Source organism: Rhinoderma darwinii, chromosome 1, assembly GCF_050947455.1.
Source record: "Rhinoderma darwinii isolate aRhiDar2 chromosome 1, aRhiDar2.hap1, whole genome shotgun sequence".
NCBI lineage: Eukaryota > Metazoa > Chordata > Amphibia > Anura > Rhinodermatidae > Rhinoderma > Rhinoderma darwinii.
The window spans coordinates 440,810,871-440,836,788 of NC_134687.1; the positions used below are offsets into that span (position 1 = coordinate 440,810,871).

Sequence of the window (25,918 nt, forward strand, 5' to 3'; positions counted from 1 at the left end):
GTACGGTCATAACAGTAAAGGGTTTCTGTACATAGATTCTGCCATACTGAAGCTCTGTACAACAATTTATACCCAATGCTTGCCAACAGAGTGCCTTTGTGTCATCTGCAGGGCCGGCATGCTTTATTGCTCACTGTATAGGAAAGCGTATTCTGCGGCATTTTCCTATACAGAAGCATATAGTAAAAAAACATGCGTTAGGTCATTTATTTTTATTTTTTTACACATATAAACCTTTTGGCCTAATATGCCACTGTATTCCTATACAGTAGCACAAATAGGAGCCTTCTGTCCGAGGTATACATTGGGAAATACTCCCGAATTATACCGCCGACGATTATGTTCCCAGACCCTAAGGCTACATTCACACATGAACATAGCCCACCGAGGACGTGAAAAACTGCCGTTGTCCACGTCCAAGATGAACCCGTGCAGGACGCGTGGTCACGGATCTCCCACAGACTACAGTCTATGGAGGGATGTGTGACACGCAGTAAAATAGGACATGTCCTTTTTTTTTTTTTCAACAGACCGTTCACACGCTCCGTTCAAACAACGGTCGTGTGAATGGCCCCATTGACATAAATGGGTCCGTGTGACGGCTGTTTTAACGGCCGTCACGCGGACGAGATTCACGTTCATGTGAATGAGCCCTAAAAGGTGTATTGCAGGCTCTGACAAAAGGGTTTTAAAAATCTCCATAGACAATAAGAACTGATGCGGGCATGTGTCTCTCGAGACTGACTCAACCCTCGTGTACAGATTTCTTCTGTACAGATATGTGGCAGGAGGTACAGTGAATAAAAGAAAACTAAAAATCTATAGCAATGACCACAAAAATTCCTACTTGCCCATTTTACAAAGCCATGGACTTACATTTTCTTGGGTTCCCATATCTGGTTTGTGCCAAGTCTCAATTTTAATGAAGAAGTCTTCTTTCATATATTCATTCTAAAAAAATTTAAAAAAAAAAAAAAAACGTAAAGTACATAGTATACATATATACAACTTTACAGGGCATGTGTCACCAGGTTTTTATTCTAAACATTCTAATATGTTTGGCGCTTTCTTTAGGACTATTAGATAAGACAGGACATTAGAGGCCCTTTTCTAAGGCGAAAAAGTGCACTTTCGAACGCTCGTTCCCGATCATGCGCCCCGCGTAAACATTACAGCAAATAGCCGAAACATGAGCAAACGCTCGTTTGTCAGCTGACCATATTCTTTATGCAGCATAAAAATTAATATGACCACAATCATTGCTCCATGTAAATGGGAAAATTAGCGCTGATCAACATGTCATTATCGATCAGCGCTCGTTACTGGAAACTACCCTGAAACTATGCACACATAAGGATCGGTATGCATCTCACCGGTTACACCCTGGTCTCCGGGGGAGGGAACTGTATTTCATCACTGGAGACTGTAATAATCTATGACATTTCTCTACCAATTGACTCCCATTCATTTCACCTGCCATAAAGCGCGCGCGCACCCTATTGCAATGTCTATACAGACAATACGGGAATGAAGCATATGAAGTGTAGTGAAAGTCTCCAATATGGACGCCGTAGGGAAGTTTTAAAAATCAAATACATAGAACAAAACAGTGGGGAGGGGGTTTGAGCATGCCAGCTACTGAATCAGATAATTCTATAAAGGGAAGATTTTCTCTTTATAACCATATTCATTTTCTGGTACTGATGTAATCGTTATTGTACTGTAACTGATACAATGTATGCTTGGATATTGTTGATCATTTTCTCTCCTGCAGACGCCCTGTAAAGCAATGCTCTAGGTAGACACTGTTCAGGTTTAGGGCCTGTTCACATCATCGTTGGCTTTCCGTTGAGGGGTTCCGTCTGAGGTTTCCGTCGGGTGAACCTCTCAACGGACAGTCAAACAGAAACCTTAGCGTCCGTTTGCATCACCATTGATATCAATGGTGACGGAAACATTGCTAATGGTTTCCGTTTGTCACCATTCCGGCAGGTTTCCATTTTTTTGGACAGAATCAATAGAGCAGTCGAATGACGGAAACCTCCGATGGAACCCCTCAACGGAAAGCCACCGCCGATGTGAACAGGCCCTTATTACTGTTTATTTTCACTTATTATTAAGTTGGTCCAGCGCCATAGTAAATACGGTCTGTTTTACTGATTTATTACATTCGGGACACTACAATGTCCCTGTTCCTTAGCTTATTTTTTATTATGTCCATATTCATGAACAGCAGTTCTTGTATGGACTATATTCTGGTTGATGTATTCTTATTAAACTTCAATAAAGATTTAAAGAGGCTCTGTCACCACATTATAAATGGCCTATAATGTACATGATGTGATCGGTGCTGTAATGTAGATCACAGCAGTGCTTTTTATTTAGAAAAACGATCATTTTTGACGGAGTTATGACCTATATTAGCTTTATGCTAATATGAGTTTCTGAATGGACAACTGGGCGTGTTTTACTATATGGCCAACTGGGTGTTGTGGAGAGAAGTGCATGACGCTGACCAATCAGTGACCGATCAGCGTCATTAAGAAACTCATATTAGTATAAAGCTAAAATAGGTCATAACTCAGTCAAAAATGATCGTTTTTCTAAATAAAAAGCACTGCTGTTATCTACATTACAGCGCCGATCACATCATGTACAAGATAGGGCACTTATAATGTGGTGACAGATCCTCTAATATTAAAAGAAAAAAGATTTTTATGTATCACTTTTCTGTGATCTGTTGTCTGTCACTTTTTCTTCAGGGATTTCTACATAACGTGTGATGTAAAAAGAACAAAGCAAAAAAATAAAAATCACAATCTGAAAGTACGTAGCATTCCATGGTCCGACAATTCCAATAATCTAGCAAATAATTGTCTGATCTGGAATCTAGAAAGATGAGATCACCACATTTATTTCTGAACTGCACACTTACCATTGGTCTATTAGTTTGCCTGAAGAATAATCCAGAATGTTTGACCCATGGATGCGAATTTAAAGATAACCCAAGTGACAGGAATGTGCAGCATACAGTAGGTAGCAAGGGATTTTAAAACCTACGGCTACGTGTAGGAGAAATAGTAAATACTACATTGGATCGCAGCCAGTGTAATATGCCAGACTTGTGGGGATGTTTCCAATGGGCGGCTGCCCTCAGTGTTCCCCCGCCCTCCTACCGGTGACTCCTTCTACATATACATTCCCTTTAAAGCAGAAGGCCTAAAATCTAGATTAGGGGAGGTCTTCTCAAAAAAATAAAAAATAAAAAGTGGTATTTTGGAGACGTTTCACTAGATCTTTAACTAAAGAATTCTAAAATTCAGAAGAAAAAAAAAATAAAAAATATATAAAATCTTTAAAAATCTGCATTTCAAAGTCACAAAAGCAAAAGTAATATACAATAATAGCAATACAAACTCACCGTTACAACTGATTCATCAAGAATAGGTATGCAGAGAAAAAACAAATGAGGGAAGAAAAAAAGAAAAAAGATTAGACATTACAATGAACAACACAGATATACATAAAAATAAGTAAATAAATAAACATCACTTACTGAAAGGGTCAGTTCACAGAGTATTTTGGCTCGGATATTGACACGAAAAGCACGTCAGAATCAGTGCCAAACAAACTGCCCCCCATTGATTTCTTCCCGGGCGGCTTTTAGAATGTCCTTTCTTGCCGCAGTTTCCGCCTCTGACCTCCCATTGAAATCAATGGGAGGCAGAAATAACCTGCGGCGCTCGTTTCCAAGCATTTTTCGCAATAGTTAGGCGAAAAACATTGCGGGAAAAAAAAGGAAAAAAAAGTCTAGGCAGTTCAAAATCTGCCTCAAAATTCCTGAAGGAATTCCAAGGCAGATTTCATTCCTGAGACAAAAAAAAAAAAAAAAAAAAAGTGTGAACAGGGTCAAATATTTAGAATTTACAGAAGTTTTGACAATTCTTGTCAATGTGCTGGAAGAGACCTTTGGTCAAGCATTATTTTATACAAGGTTCACCTAAAATATCAAATCACCCGCACAACACATAGAATACGAGGAGGATATTATCTTGCCAAGCAGGTGACCTCATTTTCTCATCTCATTTATAGATTAATAAAAATATCACAAAGCCAAATTATGTGATTATGGGGCCCCGTAGCATTCACTCAAAATAATTATTTGCTTCATGATGCAGTTTGTACCATTAATGTTCTACAAATGACACAGATTGAATATGATAAAACATAGGTGCTGTTTAAGAGGTAGAACAGCAAAATATTTAACCACTTCCTGACTGAAGGCCTTTATTTCACATCCTACCAGTACGACCTCTAGCTTGCCATGCATTAATCACCTTTGGTTCTTCTGTAGGATCCAAGTCCCCCTTGGCTAGGCACTGGAACGGATGTTAGGATAGGGACAACGAATATTCTGCTTCCTTTCCTTGCGTTTAGAGAACCCATTGTAAACCCCCTCCTCCGAGAATTGGGTGATCTTGTACACCCTTCCTCCATCCTGTCAAACTGGATATTATTAAGGACATGTTGTGCTGCACTCCTAAAGTTCGGTTTATTGATGCCTTTGTTTAGGGTCACTGTCTTATGACAGTGTCCATTTTATAACTGAAATGAGTACTTAATTTCTGAGCAGAGGCATAGCTAGGGGTTTACCACAGGGGGGAGGGGGGTGGAACATGGGAGTGGGCCCCCCACAAAGTATAATGACCCCTTAGTGTGCTCCACATAGTATAATGCCCCTATAGCTGCCCCACACAGGATAATGCCCCTATGGTTGCCCCGACACAGAATAATGCTCCCATAGCTGACCCCACACAGCATAGGATCCTTAGTTGCCCCCGCACAGGATAATGCCCCTATGGTTGCCCCCACACAGAATAACGAACGTGAAAACGGCCTTCCCAGCTACACCTCATCAACAGCAGGGAGCAGAAGTCTAGACCAGAGCTTCTCAAAACTGCAGCGGACCCCACTAGTGAGGCGCTCACTCGTTTTTGGTGAGGGGCAGATGAGAAGGCAGTTTACACAAGTAGTCATTCGCTGCACTGGCCTTTCTCTAGCTGGAGCAATCTCTCGTTTAGTAAAATAATTGACACGTTCTGTGCTTATTTTATTATACTGGTTTCAGTGAACATGAAGCGAGCCTAGGGATGCACGATGCATCGAAACTTAGTTGTGCGTCCGCACAGCTCAGTATAGTAACACATGTACGAGAGTGGGGCTGCGGCTGTGTGATAGTCATTGCCCCGCTCCGGAGTCCTGATAACAAGTGCGCGCCGTCAGGATGATGCGATGCGGCCAGCGCTGCACTAATGAGCGGCGGCACTGAAGACAGAACATGGCGGGCGCACTGCAAAACACCCCTATGTTCAGTCCTCAGTGCCTGCGCCACCGCTTATTGTAGTGCAGCGCCAGCCACATCACCTCATGCTGACCGTGCACACTTACTGTCAGGAACGGGGCAATGGCTGTACTACAAAGCCGCAGCCCCGCTCCATAGCGGCGGCAATCAGAGAAACCTCTCCTCTCCGCCGCTATTCTCCTGAATGCTGCGATCAGAAAATTCCTGTGACGCGATTGAGGGACATACCATATATGGGCAGACAGACCCCAGGGCTGTCCTACCATATTTCCTGTTTAACAACTGCCTGTGTACTATCCGTACACAAGCTAATGTACTTTAATATAGATATATGCCAGTACATTAAAGTTTAAAAATAGAGTAAAAACAAAATAATGTTAAATAAAAAAAAAAATACACATCCACCTTTTTTACAATAAACATTAAAATAAGTCTCCATACATAAAATATTCACATATTCAGTATTGGCGCGGCCGTAATAACCTGCACAACAATTTTTTTGCATCATTTATGATGTGTACGCTGTAAAAAAATAAAATAAAAACTGCTTTCTATCACTTATTGTGGGGCACAAGGTGCGATGAATTTAACTTCCATGTGCCTCACATTAATAGTAATTAACCCCATCATGTACCTTACACATTAACCCATTATGACTGAGAAACATGACGCGGTTAATTACTATTAATGTGAGGCACGTGGAGGTTAAATTCATCATCACACTTCGCGCCTCATCAGAAAATGGAAGAACTTTTTTTTTTTATTACTGTTGGCAAAGTATCGAATCGGTATCGAAATCGCAATACTACACGAAGTATCGGTATCGAAGTCCAAATTCTGGTATCGTGACATCCCTATAGCGAGCCTTTGACATATACCCTGCTACATGCCTTTACACCAGACCGCTTTGATATAATGGGCAGCACGGTGGCTTAATGGTTCACACTGGGGTCTGGGATTTCATTCCAACTAAGGGCAACATCCTAATGGTCTGTGTATATTCTATACTCTGTGTTGGCGTGGGTTTCCTCCAGGTACTCTGGTTACCTCCAGCGCTACAAAAAAACGTAATTGGTTTCCTATGAAATTGGGGTGTGTGATAAGGAAATCAAATAGTGATCCCTAATGCGGATTCATGAGAATCTCTGTAGATCGCTGCGAAATATGTTGGCACTATATAAGCAACGGGAAACAATATAATATTGGATAGGTCAGAAGTACTGTCTCCTCTAATGAAACCCAAATAATCTGTGACTTTAAAATCACTGAATTAGTAACAGCTGGTACCGGATTTATATCGGAGGTTGATAAATAACTATAAATAATACAGCATGTAATGGTAAAATGTTACAGATTGCAAGTAACGGATTCTGTAGGAAATCCAGAAAGAGAAAGGAGCAGCAGTAAACAGATCCTGAGGGGCTCATAATTATTCAGGATTCACGCGGATTAGAAGGTCAGTAAAACCGTTCACCCGGTACTTGATGTCCTAAAATCACTGCCAAGACGGCATCCCACAAAAATAGTCAAAATGCCGAACTAGCAGGAAAATCAACCAACCTCCGTATCTTCAAGGTCAGAGTAATAAATCTCAGGAGTTTTGTTTCTTTGGTGTTCTGAGTTTTACTGTACTTCTGTTTTACAATATGTCTGACAGGAAGTTTTGATTAAACTAGAAGTTTAAAATAAATATTTTCTTCAAGGTCATCCATAAATGTGCCAACCATCATAGGTGGTTCCAGCAAATCTTTCATGAAAAAAAGAACAAAAAAGGAGAGGAAAAAGAGAGAGAGAGAGAGAGGAAAAAGAGAAAGAAAGAGAGAGAGAGGAAAAAGAGAAAGAAAGAGAGAGAAAGAGAAAGAGGAGAGAAAGAGAAAGAGGAGAGAAAGAGAGAGAAAGAGAAAGAGGAGAGAAAGAGAAAGAGGAGAGAAAGAGAAGGAGAGAAAGAGAGAGAAAAGAGAGAGAAAAGAGAGAGAAAAGAGAGTAAAAAAAACACCTCAGCCTCCCATTGAAATCAATGGGAGGCATCTTCGCCAGATTTTTGGCGCGGTTTCCGCGTCAAAAACCTCTGTGTGAACTCCCTCTTACACTGGATGGATTTTTTGGTGACTGAGGAGGTCTCTGAACATTAACAGAGAGCCTGCAGGAAGTGGAAGGAGAACTGCAGGCTGATGGTAGGTGAAGAAGATGCTACTATGTTTCATGCATTTACAAGTACCACTGATTTATGCAGAACAAGGAGGTACATAAGTAATAAGCTCTTCTGATGAAAGATCTGACTTGATCTATGGCAAGCGAAATAATATAGTTAATTCCCATGAAAAGGAGCAATGAACAAAACGCTACTTACTTGTTCTACAGTAAGGGTAAGCATTCCATGCTTTTTCATGGAATACCAAGGAACCCTCTGGAGCAAACATCTTTACAAAGCCAGGGACTTTACTGAAAGAAAAAAAAGAAACATGTCTCCATCTCATTGAACATAACACTCTCTAGAGATCATTTTTCATTCCGGATAATTTCCCATTTATAAATATTAGGCTTATATAGACCTATAATTGACAATGTCACAATAGGCATCTGCAGCGTTGACCCAGACATTTGGATATAGTTTGACTTTCAGAGACGACTCCACGGTGAGCTGAAATGCTCTAATATTATTAACTTCGTTATTTATTACTAAATGCCAATGCACGCGCGAGCCCCCAGAAACATGAATGTGCAGAATGAGTTATAGTAGTACTTGTGGATATTCCTCATCATATCATTCATTCTGATTCAGTAAGATTAACACGTCATTTGTTACTTAATAATAATAATAATCTTTATTTATATAGCGCCAACATATTACGCAGTACTTTACAATTTAGAGGGAACATGAAACAAACAATATCAGACATTACATAGTGACAAAGTTCATTTACAATTCAAACCTGGGGAGTGAGGACCCTGCTCGCAAGAGCTTACAATCTATGAGGAAATAAAGGAGACACAAAGTGTAACAGTGTTTGTTCTGTACAATGGTCCGGCCATTTTTATACACATGCGGTGGTAACAAAGCTGCATGAGCCGGTCACTAGCCAGTATCCGTGTATGACGGACATGAAGAGGAGTGTGAGGGAATCTTATTCTGATGACTAATCTAAATGGAGGGCCATGGAAAGGAGTCAGATTAGGGAATGTTATAGGCCTGTCTAAAAAGATGTGTTTTCAGGGCACATTTAAAACTGTAGATATTGGGAATTAATCTGATTGTCTGGGGTAGCACATTCCAGAGGACGGGTGCATCACAAGAGAAACCTTGGAGACTGGAGTGGGAGGTTCGGATTATGGAGGATATTAATCTAAGGTCGTTGGCAGAACGTAGAGCCCGAGTAGGGTGGTAGACAGAGATGAGGGAGGAGATGTAAGGAGGTGCAGCACTGTGGAGAGCTTTGTGGGTGAGAGTAATAAGTTTGAATTTTATTCGGAAGGGGATGGGCAACCAGTGCAGTGACTGGCACAGGGTAGAGGCGTTGGTGTAGCGGTTGGTCATAAAGATGAGCCTGGCTGCTGCATTGAGGATAGATTGGAGAGGGGAGAGTTTAGTGAGGGGAAGACCAACTAGTAATGAGTTACAGTAGTCAAGACTAGAGTGAATCAGAGCGACAATGAGAGTTTTGGATGTTTCCTCAGTAAGAAAAGGGCGGATTCTGGAGATGTTTTTGAGGTGAAAATGACAGGAGCGTGAAAGTGATTGTATGTGAGGAGTAAAGGAAAGATCGGAGTCAAAAATAACCCCGAGACAGCGGGCGTGCTGCTTAGGAGTGATGGTAGTGCCACACACAGAGATGGAGACATCAGGTTTAGGGAGGTTAGTAGATGGTGGGAACACAAGGAGCTCAGTTTTAGAAAGATTCAGTTTCAGATATAGTGAGGACATGTTGTTAGAGACAGCGGACAGACAAATCACTGGTGTTCTGTATTAGAGCAGGGGTGATGTCACGGGAAGAGACATAATCGGGTGTCATCAGCGTAGAGATGGTACTGGAAGCCAAATCTGCTGATGGTTTGTCCAATAGGGGCTGTGTAGAGAAAAAAGAGAAGCGGACCTAGGACTGATCCCTGCGGAACCCCGATAGCAAGGGGAAGATGAGAAGAAGTAGAACCAGTAAATGACACACTGAATGAGCGGTCAGAGAGATAGGAGGAAAACCAAGAGAGAGCCGCGTCCTTGAGGCCAATAGAGTGGAGCATGTTAAGTAGGAGTTTGTGGTCTACAGTGTCAAAGGCTGCAGAGAGATCCAAAAGAATCAGGAGAGAGGATTTACCATCCGATTTAGCCGCCAAGAGATCATTTGAGACTTTAGTAAGGGCAGTTTCTGTGGAGTGTTGAGTGCGGAAACCAGATTGTAAGGGGTCAAGAATGGAGTTAGCAGAGAGATAGCGGATAAGGCGAGAGTAGACCAAGCGTTCCAGGAGTTTGGAGATGAAGGGCAGATTAGAGACTGGTCGGTAGTTAGCAGCGCTGGATGGGTCAAGAGTTGGTTTTTTCAGTAATGGGTTTATAATGGCATGTTTAAAAGAGGGAAAGATACCAGAGGAAAGAGAGAGGTTAAATATTTTAGTCAGGTGACTAGTGACAGCTGGGGAGAGGGACTGGAGGAGGTGTGAGGGGACAGGATCACTAGGGCAGGTAGTAGGACGAGAAGAAGAGAGGAGCCTCGAGACTTCTTCAGTTATTGGGTCAAATGCGGAGAGTGAAGAAGAGGGAGTGCGGGAGGGAAGGGGATCGATGTTACTAGGGGACTGGGAAAGAATATCATGCCGGATGTTGTCAATTTTAACTTTAAAATAATTGGCCAGGTCTTCAGCACAGAGATCTGCACTTTAGGACTAAGGAGGGAGTGAAAAGTATCAAAGAGGCGTTTTGGATTATTAGATAGTGTGGAGATGAGAGAAGTGAAATAGACTTGTTTGGCACGGTGAAGGGCAGAGTTATAAGTTTTGAGCATAAATTTGTAATGGAGGAAATCTGCAACCAAATGCGATTTTCTCCACAGTCGTTCGGCACATCTCAAGCACCGCTATAGAAAGCGGGATTGAGGCGTGTGCCAGGGTTGTCGTCGTCTTTGTCGGGTGGTTTGGAGTGTAGGGGGGGCTGCTTCATCCAATGCATTTTTGAGAGTGTTATTGTAAAGTTTGGTAGCCAGATTGGGACAGGAGAGGGAAGAGATAGGGGACAATGAGGACTGTAGACTGTCTATGAGTTTCACAGTGTTAATGGCATGTAGATTTCTGTATGTCTGATACGTAGGGATGACCTGAGGAGGCAGAGAATATTTGATAGTGAAGGAGAGAAGATTGTGGTCAGAAAGCGGGAGAGGAGAGTTAATAAAGTCAGAAACTGAGCAGAGCCGGAAGACGACCAGGTCAAGCGAATGCCCGTCTTCATGTGTAGGAGAGTTAGTAAGTTGTGACAGACCTAGGGACGAGGTTAAAGATAGAAACTGGGAGGCAGATGGGGAGATTGGGTTATCAATGGGGATGTTGAAGTCACCCATGATGAGAGTGGGTGTTTCAGAGGATAGAAATTGTGGAAGCCAGGCAGCAAAATGATCCAGAAATTGGCGGGGTGAGCCTGGGGGGCGGTAGACAACTGCCACTCAGAGGGAGAAAGGGTTGCTTTCTAACTTTAATTAACCCCTTGGCGCCGCAGGCATTTTTCGATTTGTCTCCTTTTTTCCACCCCGCCATACGACATGGAAAGCCAGTGCTTCCCGCAAGCTGAGCCGGTGCTATCATCGCCGGATCTCAGCTGCATCTTACAGCTGACATCCGGCTGTAATGGCGGGGACCGAAATTAGCTTCGATCCCCGCCATTAACCCCTTCAATGCAGCGTTCAAACGTGATCGCTACATTTAAGCTGTTTGCAGCTCATCGGAACCCCAGCAATGAAATTGCCGGGGTTCCGGTGGCTGCAATGGCAACCGGAGGCCTAAAACTGGCCACCCGTTCTGCCTAGCACGGAAGCCGGTCAAGATCCGCCCGGCGGCGGAGCCTGATCGGCTTCCGTAGCCGCCAAGATGGAGCCGGCTCAGGAGCTGATTCGGCCTCATCAGCGGTGGAAGTCAGCTGTATGTTACAGCTGACATCCACCTGTAACGGCAGGAACCGGAGCTAGCTCCGATCCCTGCCATTAACCCCTTCGATGCAGCAATCAGGACTGGCGACTGCTGCTATGGCAACAGGAGACACAATGGTCTCCTGCTCTGCCATTACAGAAGCTGATTTAGGCCCCGCCGGGAGGCCAAGCCTAATCGGCTTGCTGTCAGTGAATAACTGACAGATCTCATACATTGCACTACGTAGGTAGTGCAATGTATTAGAAAAAAAACATCAGACAGTTGGAACTTCAAGTCCCCTAGTGGGACTTGAAAAAAAGTTTGAAAAAAGCCAAATAAAAAAAATTTGAAAACAATAAAAAAAGTTTCAAGTAATAAAATAAAACACAATCGCCCTTTTTCCCTTATCAAGTCCTTTATTATTGAAAATTAATAATAAACCATATGTATTTGGTATCGCCGCAACCGTAACGACCTGAGGTATTAAAATATTATTTATTGAACGCGGTGAACAGCGTAAAAAAAGAACCGTAAACAACGATACCAGTTTGTTTTTTGGTCACTTTGCCCTACAAATATTGGAATAAAAAGTGATAAAAAAGTCGGACGCATCCAAAATCGGTACCTATAAAAACTAAAGCTCGTCTCGCAAAAAAAAAAAACAGAAAAAAAAAAAACCTCATACACCTCCGTCGACAAAAAAATTAAAAAAATTATGGTTCTCACAACTTGGCGACTGAAAAAATACATTCTTTTTCCAAAAGTAATTTTATTGTGCAAAAAGTTGTAAAACATAAAAAAGTTCTAGAAATTTGGTATCGCCGGAATCGTACTGACCCGCAGAATAACGTGAACATGTAGTTTATAACGCATGGTGAACGCTGTATAAAAAAAAAAACTAAAAAAAAACTATAGCAAAATTGCGTTTTTTTTGTTTACCTGGCCTTCCAAAAAATAGGATAAAAGGTGATCAAAAAGTCGCATGTACCCCAACATGGTACCAATAATAACTACAGCTCGTCCCGCAAAACAAAAACCCTCATACCACTACGTCTATGAAAAAATAAAATTAGTTAAGGCTCCAATAAGTAAGGAAATAAAAAATATGCAGTTGTGCCGGTCCGAGGGGAACATTTCTTCTGTTTCAAGAGGCGATTTATCAAGGACCTAAAATTAGGGAACCAGGAAGGGGAGGGCCCAAACATATCTGCTGGAAGGGTGCCCGTATTATACTAGGACAACACTTTCCCAGCAAAATTCCCCAAACAGCAAAGGTGCGGAGTGTGGACCAAAAGGGGCATAAGAAAGGACGCCATATATCAGTGCGACACCGGCCTGTGCAGGAAGGATTGTGTCACAGCGTAACATACATCTATGGATCATTTTATTGTTTTTTTTACCCCATTATTATACCACCTGACTATGCCCCTTATATACTCCGAACGGCTTACATGTACCCCCACATTATAAATGGAAACACCAGCAATAATCAAACAAATCTACTACCAAGCAAAATCCGCTCTCCAAAAGGCAAATGGTGCTCCCTCCGCTCTGAACCCTACAATGTGCCCAAACAGCAGTTTCCTTCCACATATATGGCATAGTCATACCCGGGAGAACCCTTTTAACAATTTTTGGGGTGTGTGTCTCCTGTGGCATAAGCTGGGCATGACATATTTGTCACTGAAATGGCATATCTAGGGAAAAATATAAATTTTTAATTTGCACCATCCGCAGTGCAATCATTTATGGAAAAGACCTGTGGGGTGAAAATGCTCACTACACCCCTTAATAAAAGCCTTGAGGGGTGTAGTTTCCAAATGGGGTCACTTCTCAGGGGTTTCTTTTTATTATTTCACATCTGAGCCTCTGCAGTTGTGAACCAATACTTTGTAAATCGCCAAATTAGGCCTCAATTTTACATGGTACGCTTTCACTCCCGAGCCTGGTCGAATGTCCAGGCAAAAGATTAGTGCCCCATGTAGGGAGTTTCTAAAACCGGGAAACACTGCGTAATAATTAGAGAGCTGTCTTGTTATGGTGGCACAAGCTGGGCACCACATATTGGCATATCTATGGAAAAAATCCCATTTTTACTCTGCAACATCGAGTGCACACTAATTTCTACAAAACATCTGCAGGGTTAAAATGCTCACTACACCCCTAGGTAAATGCATTGAGGGGTGTCGTTTCCAAAATTGGGTCACTTTTGGGGGGGATTTCCACTGTTTTGGTCCCACAGGCGCCCAGAAACCAATCCAGCAACATATGCACTCCAAATGGCGCTCCTTCCCTTCTGAGCCCTGCCGTGTGCCCAAACAGCAGTTTATGACCACATATGGGGTATTGCCGTACTCGAAAGAAATTGCTTTACAAATGTTGGGTTCTTTTTTTCCTTTATTTGTTGAGAAAATGAAAAATTTTGCGCTAAAGCTACGTCTTATTGAAGAAAAAGGATTGTTGTTATTTTCACTGCCCAATTCTATGAAACATCTGTGGGGTCAAAATGCTTACTACACCCCTAGATGAATTCCTCAAGAGGTGTAGTTTCCTAAATGGAGTAACTTTTTGGGTGTTTTCATTGATTTGTCCCCTCAGGGGCTCTGCAAATGCGACCTGGCCTCCGCAAACCATTCCTGCTAAATGTGATTTCCAAAAGCCAAATAGCGCTCTTTCACTTCTAAGCCCTGCCGTATGTCCAAACAGCCGGTTATTACCACATGTGGGGTACTGTTTTACTCGGGAGAAATTGCTTTACAAATTTTACAGTGCTTTTTCTCCTTCAGTCCTTGCGGAAATGAGAAAAAAAATTAGCTAAACCTACATTTTCAGGGCCTACTTCCAATTATTTCTGCAAAAAACTTGTGGGGTCAAAACGCTCCCTATACCCCTAGATAATTTCCTCAATGGGTGTAGCTTCCAAAATAGGGTCACTTGCGGGGGTTTCCACTGTTTTGTCCCCTCAGGGACATTTCCTTGTGGAAATGAGAAAAAAAAAAAATCACTAAACCTACATTTTCTTTGAAAAAATGTAGATTTTAATTTTCACAGCCTACTTCCAATAATTTCTGTAAAAAACCTGTGCGGTCAAAATGCTCACTATACCCATAGATAATTTCCTTGAGGTGTGTAGTTTCCAAAATGGGTTCAAATTTTGGGGGATTTTCACTGTTTTGGCACCACAAGAGCCCTTCAAACCTGACATGGTGCCTAAAACATATTCTAATAAAAATAAGGCCCCAAAATCCTCTAGGTACTTCTTTGCTTCTAAGGGTATGTTCACACGGCTTATTTACGGACGTAATTCGGGCGTTTTACGCCTCGATCTACGTCAGAAAATGCGCCTCGATAGCGTTGGCAAACATCTGCCCATTCATTAGAATGGGTCTTACGATGTTCTGTGCACAGTTTTTTTTTTCCTACTGCATTCAACCTGGTTTAGTAACGTGATATTTTAATAATTCCAATTGTTATGGATGCAGCTATACCAATTAGGTTTCATTATTTACATTACTTTGGGGGATTTTATTTTTGTAACTTTATTTGTACTAAACTGAACTTAACCTTTTTAAACTTTGAATCTCAACTTTTTGCACATTACAAACCTTATTTAAGTGTTTTTTTAAATTTTGGTTTTTTTTGGGGTCTCCCTAGGGGACTTGAACAAGTGATTGCTGGTACAATATAATTCAATACCTATCAGCAGAAAGATGGCAGACCTGGGAGCCTTCATTAGTCCCCCAGGCTGCATTACCAACCATTGGCAGACCGTGATCGCGTCGCAAGGGTTCTGACAGAAAGAGCGGCGTGGCCTCTCTAACAGCTAAGATGCGACTGCAGCATCTAAGTGATTAAACGGCCGGAATCAGAGTTACGTACCAGGTCGCCGAGGGGGTAAGAAAGGCTTTCCGAGAGTTTATAAAATTAGTCTAACATTTGAAAATGTGATAAAATATAAAAATAACCAATACTCACCTATTAAATTCCCCACTGCTCGAGCGTCTACACTCCAGTAGTCCCTGTCGGTTTATGTTTACTTGAACTGCAGCGATGACGTCAAGGGACTGCTGAAGCCAATCACTGGCTTCAGTGGTGATACTAAGAGATACGGCAGGAGACTGCTGAGGCCAATGATTGCCTGCTACAGTCATGTGGATGTACATGACAATTGCTTCTGCACAAGTAACCAAAGCCCGGCGGGGACCACTGGACGGAGGGGAATTTAACCCCTTAAAGACCCAGCCGATTTTCTCAAATCTGACATGTGTTAATTTATGTGGTAATCACTTCGGAATGCTTTTACCTATCCAAGCGATTCTGAGACTGCTTTCCCGTGACATGTTGTACTGTTAGTGGAAAAATGTGGTCGATAAATTTGGTATTTATTTCTGAAAAACACCAAAATCCAGAGAACATTTGCAAAAATTAGCATTTTTCTAAATTTAAAAACTTATCTGCTTGTAAAACAGATAGTAATACCACACAAAATATTAACTAATTAACATTTCCTATATGTCTACTTTATGTTTGCATCGTTTTTTGAACGTCCTTTTATTTTTCTAGGATGTTACAAGGCTTAGAACTTTAGCAGCAATTTCTCACATTCTAAAGAAAACTTCAAAAAGGCTATTTTTACAGGGGGCAGTTCAGTTCTGAAGTGGCTTTGAGGGCCTTACATATTAGAAAGTCCCCATAAATACCCCAAGGTATTCGAATCAGCATTCACAAAGTGTTTTAACCTTTTAGTCGTTTCACAGGAATTAAAGCAATGTAGAGGTGAAATTGCCAAATTTTTTTTTTTTTGCCGAAATGAATTTCTAATAAAAAATTTTTTTTTTTTTTTTTTTTACCACAGAAGGTTTTACCCGAGAAATGCAACTCAATGTTTTATTGCCCGGATTCTGCAGTTTTTACAAATATCCCACATGTGGCCCTAGTGGGCTAATGGACTGAAACACAGGCCTCAGAATCAAAGGAGAATCTAGAGGATTTTGGGCCCCCTTTTCTTTAGAATATATTTTAGGCACCTTGTCAGGTTTGAAGAGGTCTTGTGGTGCCAAAACAGTAGAAACATCCCAAAAGTTACACCATTTTGGAAACTACACCTCTCAATGAATTTAGCTAGGGGTATAGTTAGCATTTTGACCACACCGGTTTTTCTATAAATATATTGGAATTGGTCTGTAAAAATTTAAATCTACTTTTTTTCTGAAACATAGAAATTTTTAATGTTTACAAGGAATAACGAAGAAAATGCCCCCCAACATTTGTAAAGCAATGTCTCCTGATTACGACAATACCCCATATGTCGCATTTGCAACGCCTTGGAGGGACCAAAACAGTGGAAACACCCCAAAAATTACCCCATTTTGAAAACGACACCTCTCATGGTTTACACCTCTACACCTCTCAATTTAGCTAGGGGTATAGTTAGCATTTTGACCACAGGTTTTTCGCTAAATATATTGGAATTAGTCTGTGAAAATTAAAATCTACTTTTTTTTCTAAAAGAGACATTTTAAATTTTTACAAGGAATAAAGGAAAAAAAACAAAAAAAAAAAACACAACATTTGTAAAGCAATTTCTCCTGATTACAGCAATACCCCATATGTGGTAATAAACTGGTGATTGGACCCAATCGGCAGAGCTAAGAAGGGAAGGAGCACAATTTGGATTTTGGAGCACGGATTTTGCTGGATAGGTTTTCGGTGCCATGTCGCGTTTGCAATGCACTGGAGGGACCAAAACAGTGGAAACACCCCAAAAGTGACCCCATTTTAGAAAAACCCGGGTCTTTTGCAGAGTTTATTATAATTAGGCAGCGAAAATTAATATCAAAATTCTTTACACTAAATTGTTGAATTTTCTAATTTTCACAAGGGATAAAGTAGAAAAAAAACCAATTTTTTATAAAACAATCTCTCCCGAGTACAGAAATACCCCACATGTGGTCATACTTTTTTTATTAGAAATTAATTAACCCTTTCAGGACTGATCCAATTTTTGCTTCCTTATTATAGTTTTTCACTCCCCGCCTTCCAAGAGCCATAACTTTTTTCTTTTTCCGACAGTAGAGTGGTGTGAGGACTTATTTCTTGCAGGAGGAGCCATAACTTCTATGGACGAAGTAAAGTACCACAAAATGTACTGGGAAACTGAAAAAAAATTATTTGCGGGCTGATCTAGGAAAAAAAATCTGATTCCATTTTTTGGGGGGGGGGTTTCGTTTTTACAGCTATCGCTGTGCGGTAAAAATGTAAAATTTACTTTATTCTGCGGCTCGATACAATTACGGTGATACCAAAGTGCTAAAGTTTTTTTATATATTATACTACTTTTACAAAGAAAAATCTATTTGTTAAAATAAAAATTGTTTTGTTTTACCACAGTCTGAGAGCCGTAACTTTTTTATTTTTCTGTTAATTGAGCGGTTGGAGGTCTTATTTTTTGCGCTGTACCTGTCAGTCAGTCCCGGTTGTCAGCTGTAATACACAGCTGACACCCACAGCGTATGGAGCGGGCTCAGCACGTGAGCCGGCTCCATACATCAACCCCTGCATTATGACGTGCTATTGAGTCATAGTGTGCAAAGGAGTTAATGCACAGCGGATGGTTCAAAGTGAAAATTGCAATTTTCCACTGATATGCCATTTTAGTGCATAATATGTTGTGCCCAGTTTGTGCCACTGAAGACAAATACCTCATAAAACGTTAAGCGGGTTCTCCCTGGTATGGCGATGCCTGCTGTTTGGGCACGCAGCAGGGCTCAGAAGGGAAGGAGCACAATTTTGCTTTTGGAGCGCAGATTTTGCTTGGTAGTAGTTTTGTTTGGGGTTTTGCTGGTATTTCAGTTTATCATTTGGGGGTATGTGTAATCTGTGCGAAGTACATCAGGGCATAATAAGAGGGTATAATAATGCGGTAAATAATAATTCATAGATATGTGGCCAGTGTTTCACTGATAAATCGCGCCCAATCTTATCCGCTTTTACAAACACTCTGCGCATTTTGCATCGCCATATTCTGAGAGCCAGAACTTTATTTTTTCTCCACCGGAGCCGTGTGAGGGCTTATTTGTTGCGAGTCAATCTTTAGTTTTCATTGGTACCATTTTGGGGTACATGCGATTTTTTGATCACTTTTTATTCAATTTCTTTGCAATCCTGACCAAAAACCAGGAATTCTGACAATGTTTTTTAGTTTATTTATTTTTTTGCGGCGTTCACCGTGCTCTATAAATGACATTTGTACTTTATTCTGCGAGTCGGAACGAATACGGCGATACCGTATGTATATAGGTTTTTTTATGTTGTGCAGCGTTTGCACAATAAAATCTCTTTTTAAAAAAAATTAATAATTCTGTGTTACCATATTCTGAGAGCCATAATTTTTATATTTTTTTGTCAAAAAAGCTGTGTAATGGCTTGTTTTTTGCGTGACGGATAGAAGTTTTTATCGATACTATTTTTGGGTACATGCGACTTTTTGATCACTTTTTATTCTTTGATTTGGGAGGGGTGGTAACCAAAAAATAGCAATTCTGGCATAGTTTTTTTATTGGTGTTCACCGTGCGGGAAAAATAACAGTTTTATAGTTTGGGTCATTAGGAACGTGGAGATACCAAATGTGTGTACTTTTTTAACGTGTTCATTTTTTTCCTATAAGTCTTATAGGAAAAAAAAATATTATTCGTTTATGTAACTTATAACTCATTTTTACACTTTTTTTAAAACATTTTTATCACCTTTTTTTTTTACTTGTCCCACTAGGGGACATTTAGACTTGGAGCTCTGATCGCTGCTAGAGTACATTACACCAACTACGTAGTGTAATGCATTCCAACTGTCATTGTGACGTGACAGTCACACTGACAGAAAGCCTCGGAGGACCGGCTGGAGGCTGCTCCTCCGAGGCTTCCGTACATGGCAACCTGTACAATGGTCATTGCCTGACCTCCGATTGCCACAACAAGCATCGGCAGACCCCACAATCACTTCGTGGGGGCTGCCGATGTGCTTCAAACCACTTAAATGTGGCGATCGCAATCTGTCGTCGCATTTAAGGGGATGATTGCCGAAAGCAGCGGCGATGGTCCACTGTCCGGCGAGACTGATGTGTCAGCTGTCTAGGACAGCTGTCAGCGTGGGCTTGAAATACTGACTAAAATGAACGTCCTGGTGCGGGAACTAGCACCTGACCATGACGTTCATTTTCGTCATAGGTCGGGAAAGGGTTAACATTGAGTATTGGTTATTTTTTTTATCCCATTTCCAACTGTCGGACTAGTTTCTTAAAACCCCTTTAATTTAGTTAAGAAAAAAAGACAAATAAATAAAGCAATTCACAGCGGGGGACGTGCATCTACTGAAAGAGAATTTTTCACTTGATAGAGGGGTCCAGAAAGCAATACCCCTGTACTACATCCTTAGCCCATGAAAGGACACATGGATAGGGGTCATCTTAACTAGGGTTGGTCTTAACCAGACAACTAATTGTAGGTACGTTTTTTAATTTGGTAAGTATTTAAAATTGTTACACGTGGAAAAATAGAAGGAAAATATAAAGTAATAAAACAGTCAGAACACTGCAATTGTGAAGTATTAAGAAGAGCAGGACCTTCTGGAAGACTTACCTTTTCAGGTGGTAGATTTTGTGTGTATATTGGCCCTTTTCACCATCTTTTTCATATGGCTCATTTTTCAAGACTTCGATTCCTTCACCGCCGCCAGTTTCATTTTTGCTGGCTTCTGCCACGGAATAAAGTTGACCAACTTGATACTGTAGGTCGTAGGGGGAGGGGGTGGGGAGAGACATAGAAACAAGTTATATTGTGTGTGTAAACAACATACAGAATAGCAGCAGGCCTGTCAGTGTGTTTGGTCCCATTTGACCTCTTCTATAATGATCAATTTGCCAGACATTTTCAACACATGAACGGAGTAGAAACAGGCAGGGAAGGTCTTACAGAGGTAGGTCCACGTTTATTAGTTTCTACACTGCTAAATAGGAGCCGTGCACTGGGCCCTCTGTAATGGGCCGAGTAAATGGAGATCTAGTTGGATGGGAAGCTCTCCAGGTCTAGATGTTGTTTGAATTCAGTGCTCTGCTGAACTAAATCATGCTTTCAAACCAAAACATGTTCCGGCCCATGAAAACAGCACTAGTAAACCATAAACTGAATGTCCACCCTTCAATACCATGTTCTTTTTTTAATTAATCTAGATAGAACTGCCGCCATGGTATGTAAGGGATCAAGATTTTAGGAAAAAGGTGACATCCACCTAGGTGTAGAATTTCATCAAAAAAGTATTTATTCCAGCATGTCAAAAATGCAATGCTTTAACCCACGCAGGGGGCCAATTCAAGAATGATTGAAAAAAAACCCTGTGTGGGTTGAAACGCTGCATTTTTTGTCAAGCTGGAATAAATACTTTTACACATTTCTATAATTCCTAAAATCCTAATTCGTTTGGTCCTTAAAGAGGCTCTGTCACCACATTATAAGTGCCCTATCTCCTACATAATGAGATCGGCGCTGTAATGTAGGTGACAGCAGTGCTTTTTATTTAGAAAAACAATCTATTTTTAGCACGTTCTTAGCGATTTTAGATTTATGCTAATTTGTTTCTTAATGGACAACTGGGAGTGTTTTTATACTTTAGACCAAGTGGGCGTTGTACAGAGGAGTGTATGACGCTGGCCAATCAGCATCATGCACTCCTCTCCATTCATTTACTCAGCGTTGCGTTATTCACTATGTGCTGTCTTCTACTGACACATAACGTTACTGAAGTGTTTAGACAGCGAATAGACATTCCTTCCAGCCAGGACGGGATGTCTATTCACAATCCTGACACTTGGGGAACGTTTGTGTGGGATTTACATCAGAGAAAGCGTAATCTCGCGAGATCACGCTGTAAATGACAGGTTACAGCGAGTTTATGCTTTGCTCTGCTGTAAGTCCCACACAAACGTTACCGAAATGTCGGCATTGTGAATAGACATCCCGTCCTGGCTGGAAGGAATGTCTATTCACAGTCAAGACACTTCAGTAACGTTATGTGTCAGTATAAGACAGCACATAGTGAACAACGCAATGCTGAGTAAATGAATGGAGAGAAGTGTATGATGCTGATTGGATACTGATTGGTCAGCGTCATACACTTCTCTCCACGACACCCACTTGGTCTAAAGTAAAAACACGCCCACTTGGGCATTAAGAAAGTCATTAGCATAAATCTAAAATCGCTCATAACGTGGTCAAAATAGATCGTTTTTCTACATAAAAAAACACTGCTGTAATCTACATTATAGCGACCATCTCCTTTATGTAGGAGATCGGGCACTTATAATGTGGTGACAGAGTCTCTTTAAGTGTTTCCTGGACATTGGATCCTTATTAGGGAAAACTCTTGAGACGAGGGTGCAGTGGACACCGTTGTATTTGTTTTTTTTATTTGTTATGTAAGGCCTCATGCACGGCCGTGATTTTCAGGTCGGCCGGCAGCGGACTGTCAGCCGCCCGCAAATCGTGGGCCATGCACATGGCCGCGGCCATTCTTTTCAATGAGCCCGTACCGCAGAACACGGCCGTAATAAGACATGTCCGTTCTTTCTGCGGTGCGGGCTCACGGGCCATGCATAGACCGTAAAAACTACGGTCGTGTGCATGGCCCCATAGAAAAGAATGGGGCCGCCATTATCCCGTGGATTTTCGGGGGAATTGCGGCTGCAAAAGCACGTTCGTGTGCATGAGGCCTAAGGGTAAGTGATCCTACCGTAATAAGATGAAAAAGTCACTCTTAAAATCGGTTTACTTTCGTGTCATCATTTCCATTTATAAGTTGTGCAACGGATACCACCGTTGCCTAACAGACTGTTGACTTATAATAGGGGTTGTCAGGTTCCATCATGATGTCCGTCACTTTGAAAGGATAAAAAGTGCTGCATACAGCGCTATTCTAAAGCTCTGAGTGGAGCTTCCGTCACAGGTGTGAACAGAGCCCTTTTTATAGTGTAATGTTTTTTATTGTTCTTGCCGTATTATTGACAAGTGTGTTGCTATTACACTACCTATTTATACTTGATATATGTATCTCTGGAAAGATCTCACTGCATGGGTCATTTCAGATTACCTAAAACCATATGGAAGTAAATGTGATAACCATGTGGATAAGCAGAAAATGAACAAGCAAACACAATGGTCAAATTAAAGCCTTGTTTCATATAAGATCTTAAACACCTCCACATACTCAAATCGGAGGAACTTCTCATTTAACCAGATTACAGGCTGTAAATCATGTGGTACATACACCAGACAAGTTCACATTAGAATAACATTTTTCTGTTGTGTCAGCTATAATTCTGTCCTCACTTGATCAACCTAATCTACAAAACACACGTCAAGTAGACTGGGAAATAAGTAACATGCTTCGTTACACAGTGTGTTAAATAAATCCACCAGCACAGGGATCTAGCGGAGATTTGAACAGCTCAGGTGTGGAGGCATCAAGTTAACCAATCAAAAACCTCCCGCGTTCACCAAGGTACCGACGCTTTAAACAAGGTTAAGAGTCTCACTATTACGCTATAATAAATTATTATATCTAGGAAACCATTGACAACAAATCAAAATTTTTGTTGGATTTCGAAAAACCTCATTCACTTTAAAAGCCTATGTTTAACGTATACGCAGGGAAAAGCGCCGGAAAGTTGTGATAAAATGCCTATAAGTGGTATCTGCCACTCGGACTATTATGGGATCTGTTTAAAGTATGTGTCAAACTTTCATTACATTATGATGTATACGTTACACGGATGCCTTAATAACCGAAGCTTGACGGATGCCACTGTTAGGCATCCGTTTAACGTATACATCATGAAAAGCTATTAAAAAGTTCATGAAGAATAAGTTTAATAGATGCCTGTGACATATGCCATACAGCATTATACGTCACTTATGGGCTACCATGTTTAAAAAAAAAAAAAAAAAATGATTTTAACATAGGAGCCATTTCTGTTCGGGATCCCGTTGTTTGGAATCATGTAGTCATAGCTATTCCATAAAAAAAAAAGATGTTCGTTAGCTTATTGGAGGCCAAAAGGACACGATTTCCATTGCGCTAACGAAGCCCTATGGACACGTTTATCATGTACGTCGTGAGCTTTCCTTGTGTACATACTAATCCTACAGTACAAACATGATGTGAACAGTGCCTAAGGAATATCCCAAAAATTATTTCCAGTCTAATTTTTCGAAATGGGCAATATATTTTGGCCCCAGAATAATAGCATACGGAGCCAAAGTCTGAAAGCAACAGCATGTTGACAAAAGTACAATTAAACATAGAAGAATAAGACATATCCAAGGACTTGTTCACTGCATTTGGAATTAACCTAAATATGTCCCCCAACTTGGGTTAAACACAACATCCTGATGCCCCAAATCGGATGATGAACCAAAACGTCCGCTCCATTTTTAGCCAACAAAGTTTCATCAGACCACTGTATGTTTTCTGAAAAGGAACTTTTCAAGTTTAACGACACTTTGCCCAAGAACGGTGCTCAAACGGAGGTCTGCTTTATGCAGCCATTACTGCAGACATTGCGCTGGTCAAATAAATGACATTGCCATTACACAGGACAGGAATGGACGTTCATAAATAAGGAAGGCATACCTCTTCCACGGAGCACGGCAAAACTACTCGGCTGAAAAAAAAAGAAAAGCAAATGGTTTAGAAAGGAAGAAAATAGAGACTTAGTAAGAGTTCTAATTTATGTTCTGCTCAGTCACATTTACCCATAAATATAATGTACAGACATTCGACACAGAATAGGACATTATGGTCAACCTGTATAAAATATCATTTTAGAACGGAGATGGTTAATCAAGCTCATTTCAGAGCCACCAAAATAGATACCTGACGATTGATTAATTTAAACTGATTCAAGTGAAGCTTCTCCCTCAGAAGGATCGTTCAGGGAAAGACTGATCGCAGGGGAAACCACTAGTGGGACTCCTCATGATCAGCTCTGATCACCAGCGAGTCTTCAGCAGTTGAGCATATGGAAAAGGTGTTGTTTAAAGAAAAATCCCTGTCCAAACACCCTAATAGGACATATGGATGTCATAAAGGGGAGGGTCTTCTCTGTAAAAACAGCCACCATGTAATACTACATTTCCCAGCAGGGGAAATGTCTATCTGACTGTGGCTGATTTAACTAGGGGGTGGACCTGCGCCGCAATCGCAAATGCCACTAAGGCAGGCACTTGACGTGCAAGTGCTCTTTCACCAAGCCCCGCCCCTCTATTCTGAGTGACTGCTCTAGCGGTCTCCTGATTGACGACTCTAGCGTCCACTTAGAGCATAAAATCAAACTGTTTGTGTCATGCAACTTGCATGATTGAGGCAAATTTACACTGCCTCCCCCCTCCCCCCTCCCCCACACCGCTCTGTCAGCAGATTTGAGGCCCTTTTTTATACTCCGCCACAGTTCTTCTTACCAGTCACCAGGAACATTAGCGACTCTAGACAATGGAAAAAGGTCACAAATACCCAGATAAAAGCAAAAATGCCAATATCACTAAACACAAGAAGGTGCTTGCATATTTTTATTCCTAAATAGACCAGTTCATTTAAGAAATGCCTGTTATTGTAGGGTGGTTGTTCTGCAGCCAGTAAACTCTAGAACCACTGATGCATACAGATGTAGCAATGGAGTCAAAAGACATTGAAAAAGTCAAGTCACAGTTTCTTGGTACACGTGTGATATCACGCTGCAGCACGTTATCAAGTTAAACTGTGTTACATCCGTATACCCACAGGCAAGACCTACATACGTTTTTTTATTACAACAATCCACCTTAAAAGGTTGTGTCTTCCCTATGGTCTTCCATGGTGGTAATTCAATACAGAAAGGCATGAAGAGTGAAGGAACGAGCACCGGTGGCATTTTCTTAGTCAAGGTACAAAATGCTCACGTAACGTGGTTTCCCATCAGACAAACTTGACCGAGAATTCTAGAAAAATGCTGATGTTAGTTTTGCTGAGAAGTAGGACTAAAGTATCGCGGATAGTAGTAGCTGCAGATCCATGTTTAACATTGACCGTGTCCTGGTTTTATTATTTGGGAAATTCCGTATTCGATCAGTTTAATTTACTGCATTTTTTTTTTATTAGGTTTATGCATTTGTGTATTACTGTGCATTCTGTGTGCTCTATAATTGAAACCCAAAAACTAATGCGGAATTGCTGGGGTTTTTTTTTTCTACTATTTTTGCCACCAAAAAAAACGTCTTTTTTTAATATTTTATATGTACCCCAAAATGATGCCATTAAAAAAACAACCCGACCTGGAGAAAAAAAGCCCTCATATGGCTGCATCAATGGAAATTTTTTTTTCAATGGCCCAGACTTATTTAGAAGGCCAGCAGTTTCTCGCATATAAC

General features: G+C 41.0%; 1 protein-coding gene across 1 annotated transcript in view; it reads right to left on the bottom strand.

The window, feature by feature from the left end:
* PITPNB (phosphatidylinositol transfer protein beta) overlaps positions 1-25,918 on the bottom strand; it is a 51,255-nt gene that overhangs the window by 11,798 nt on the left and 13,539 nt on the right. The window contains exons 2-6 of the mRNA XM_075830933.1: positions 24,147-24,177; positions 20,102-20,247; positions 7,713-7,804; positions 3,422-3,429; positions 877-951 (exon numbers count right to left, since the gene is read on the bottom strand). Coding sequence (XP_075687048.1) covers positions 877-951; positions 3,422-3,429; positions 7,713-7,804; positions 20,102-20,247; positions 24,147-24,177 — 352 coding nt within the window. The remainder of the gene's footprint in view (positions 1-876; positions 952-3,421; positions 3,430-7,712; positions 7,805-20,101; positions 20,248-24,146; positions 24,178-25,918) is intronic.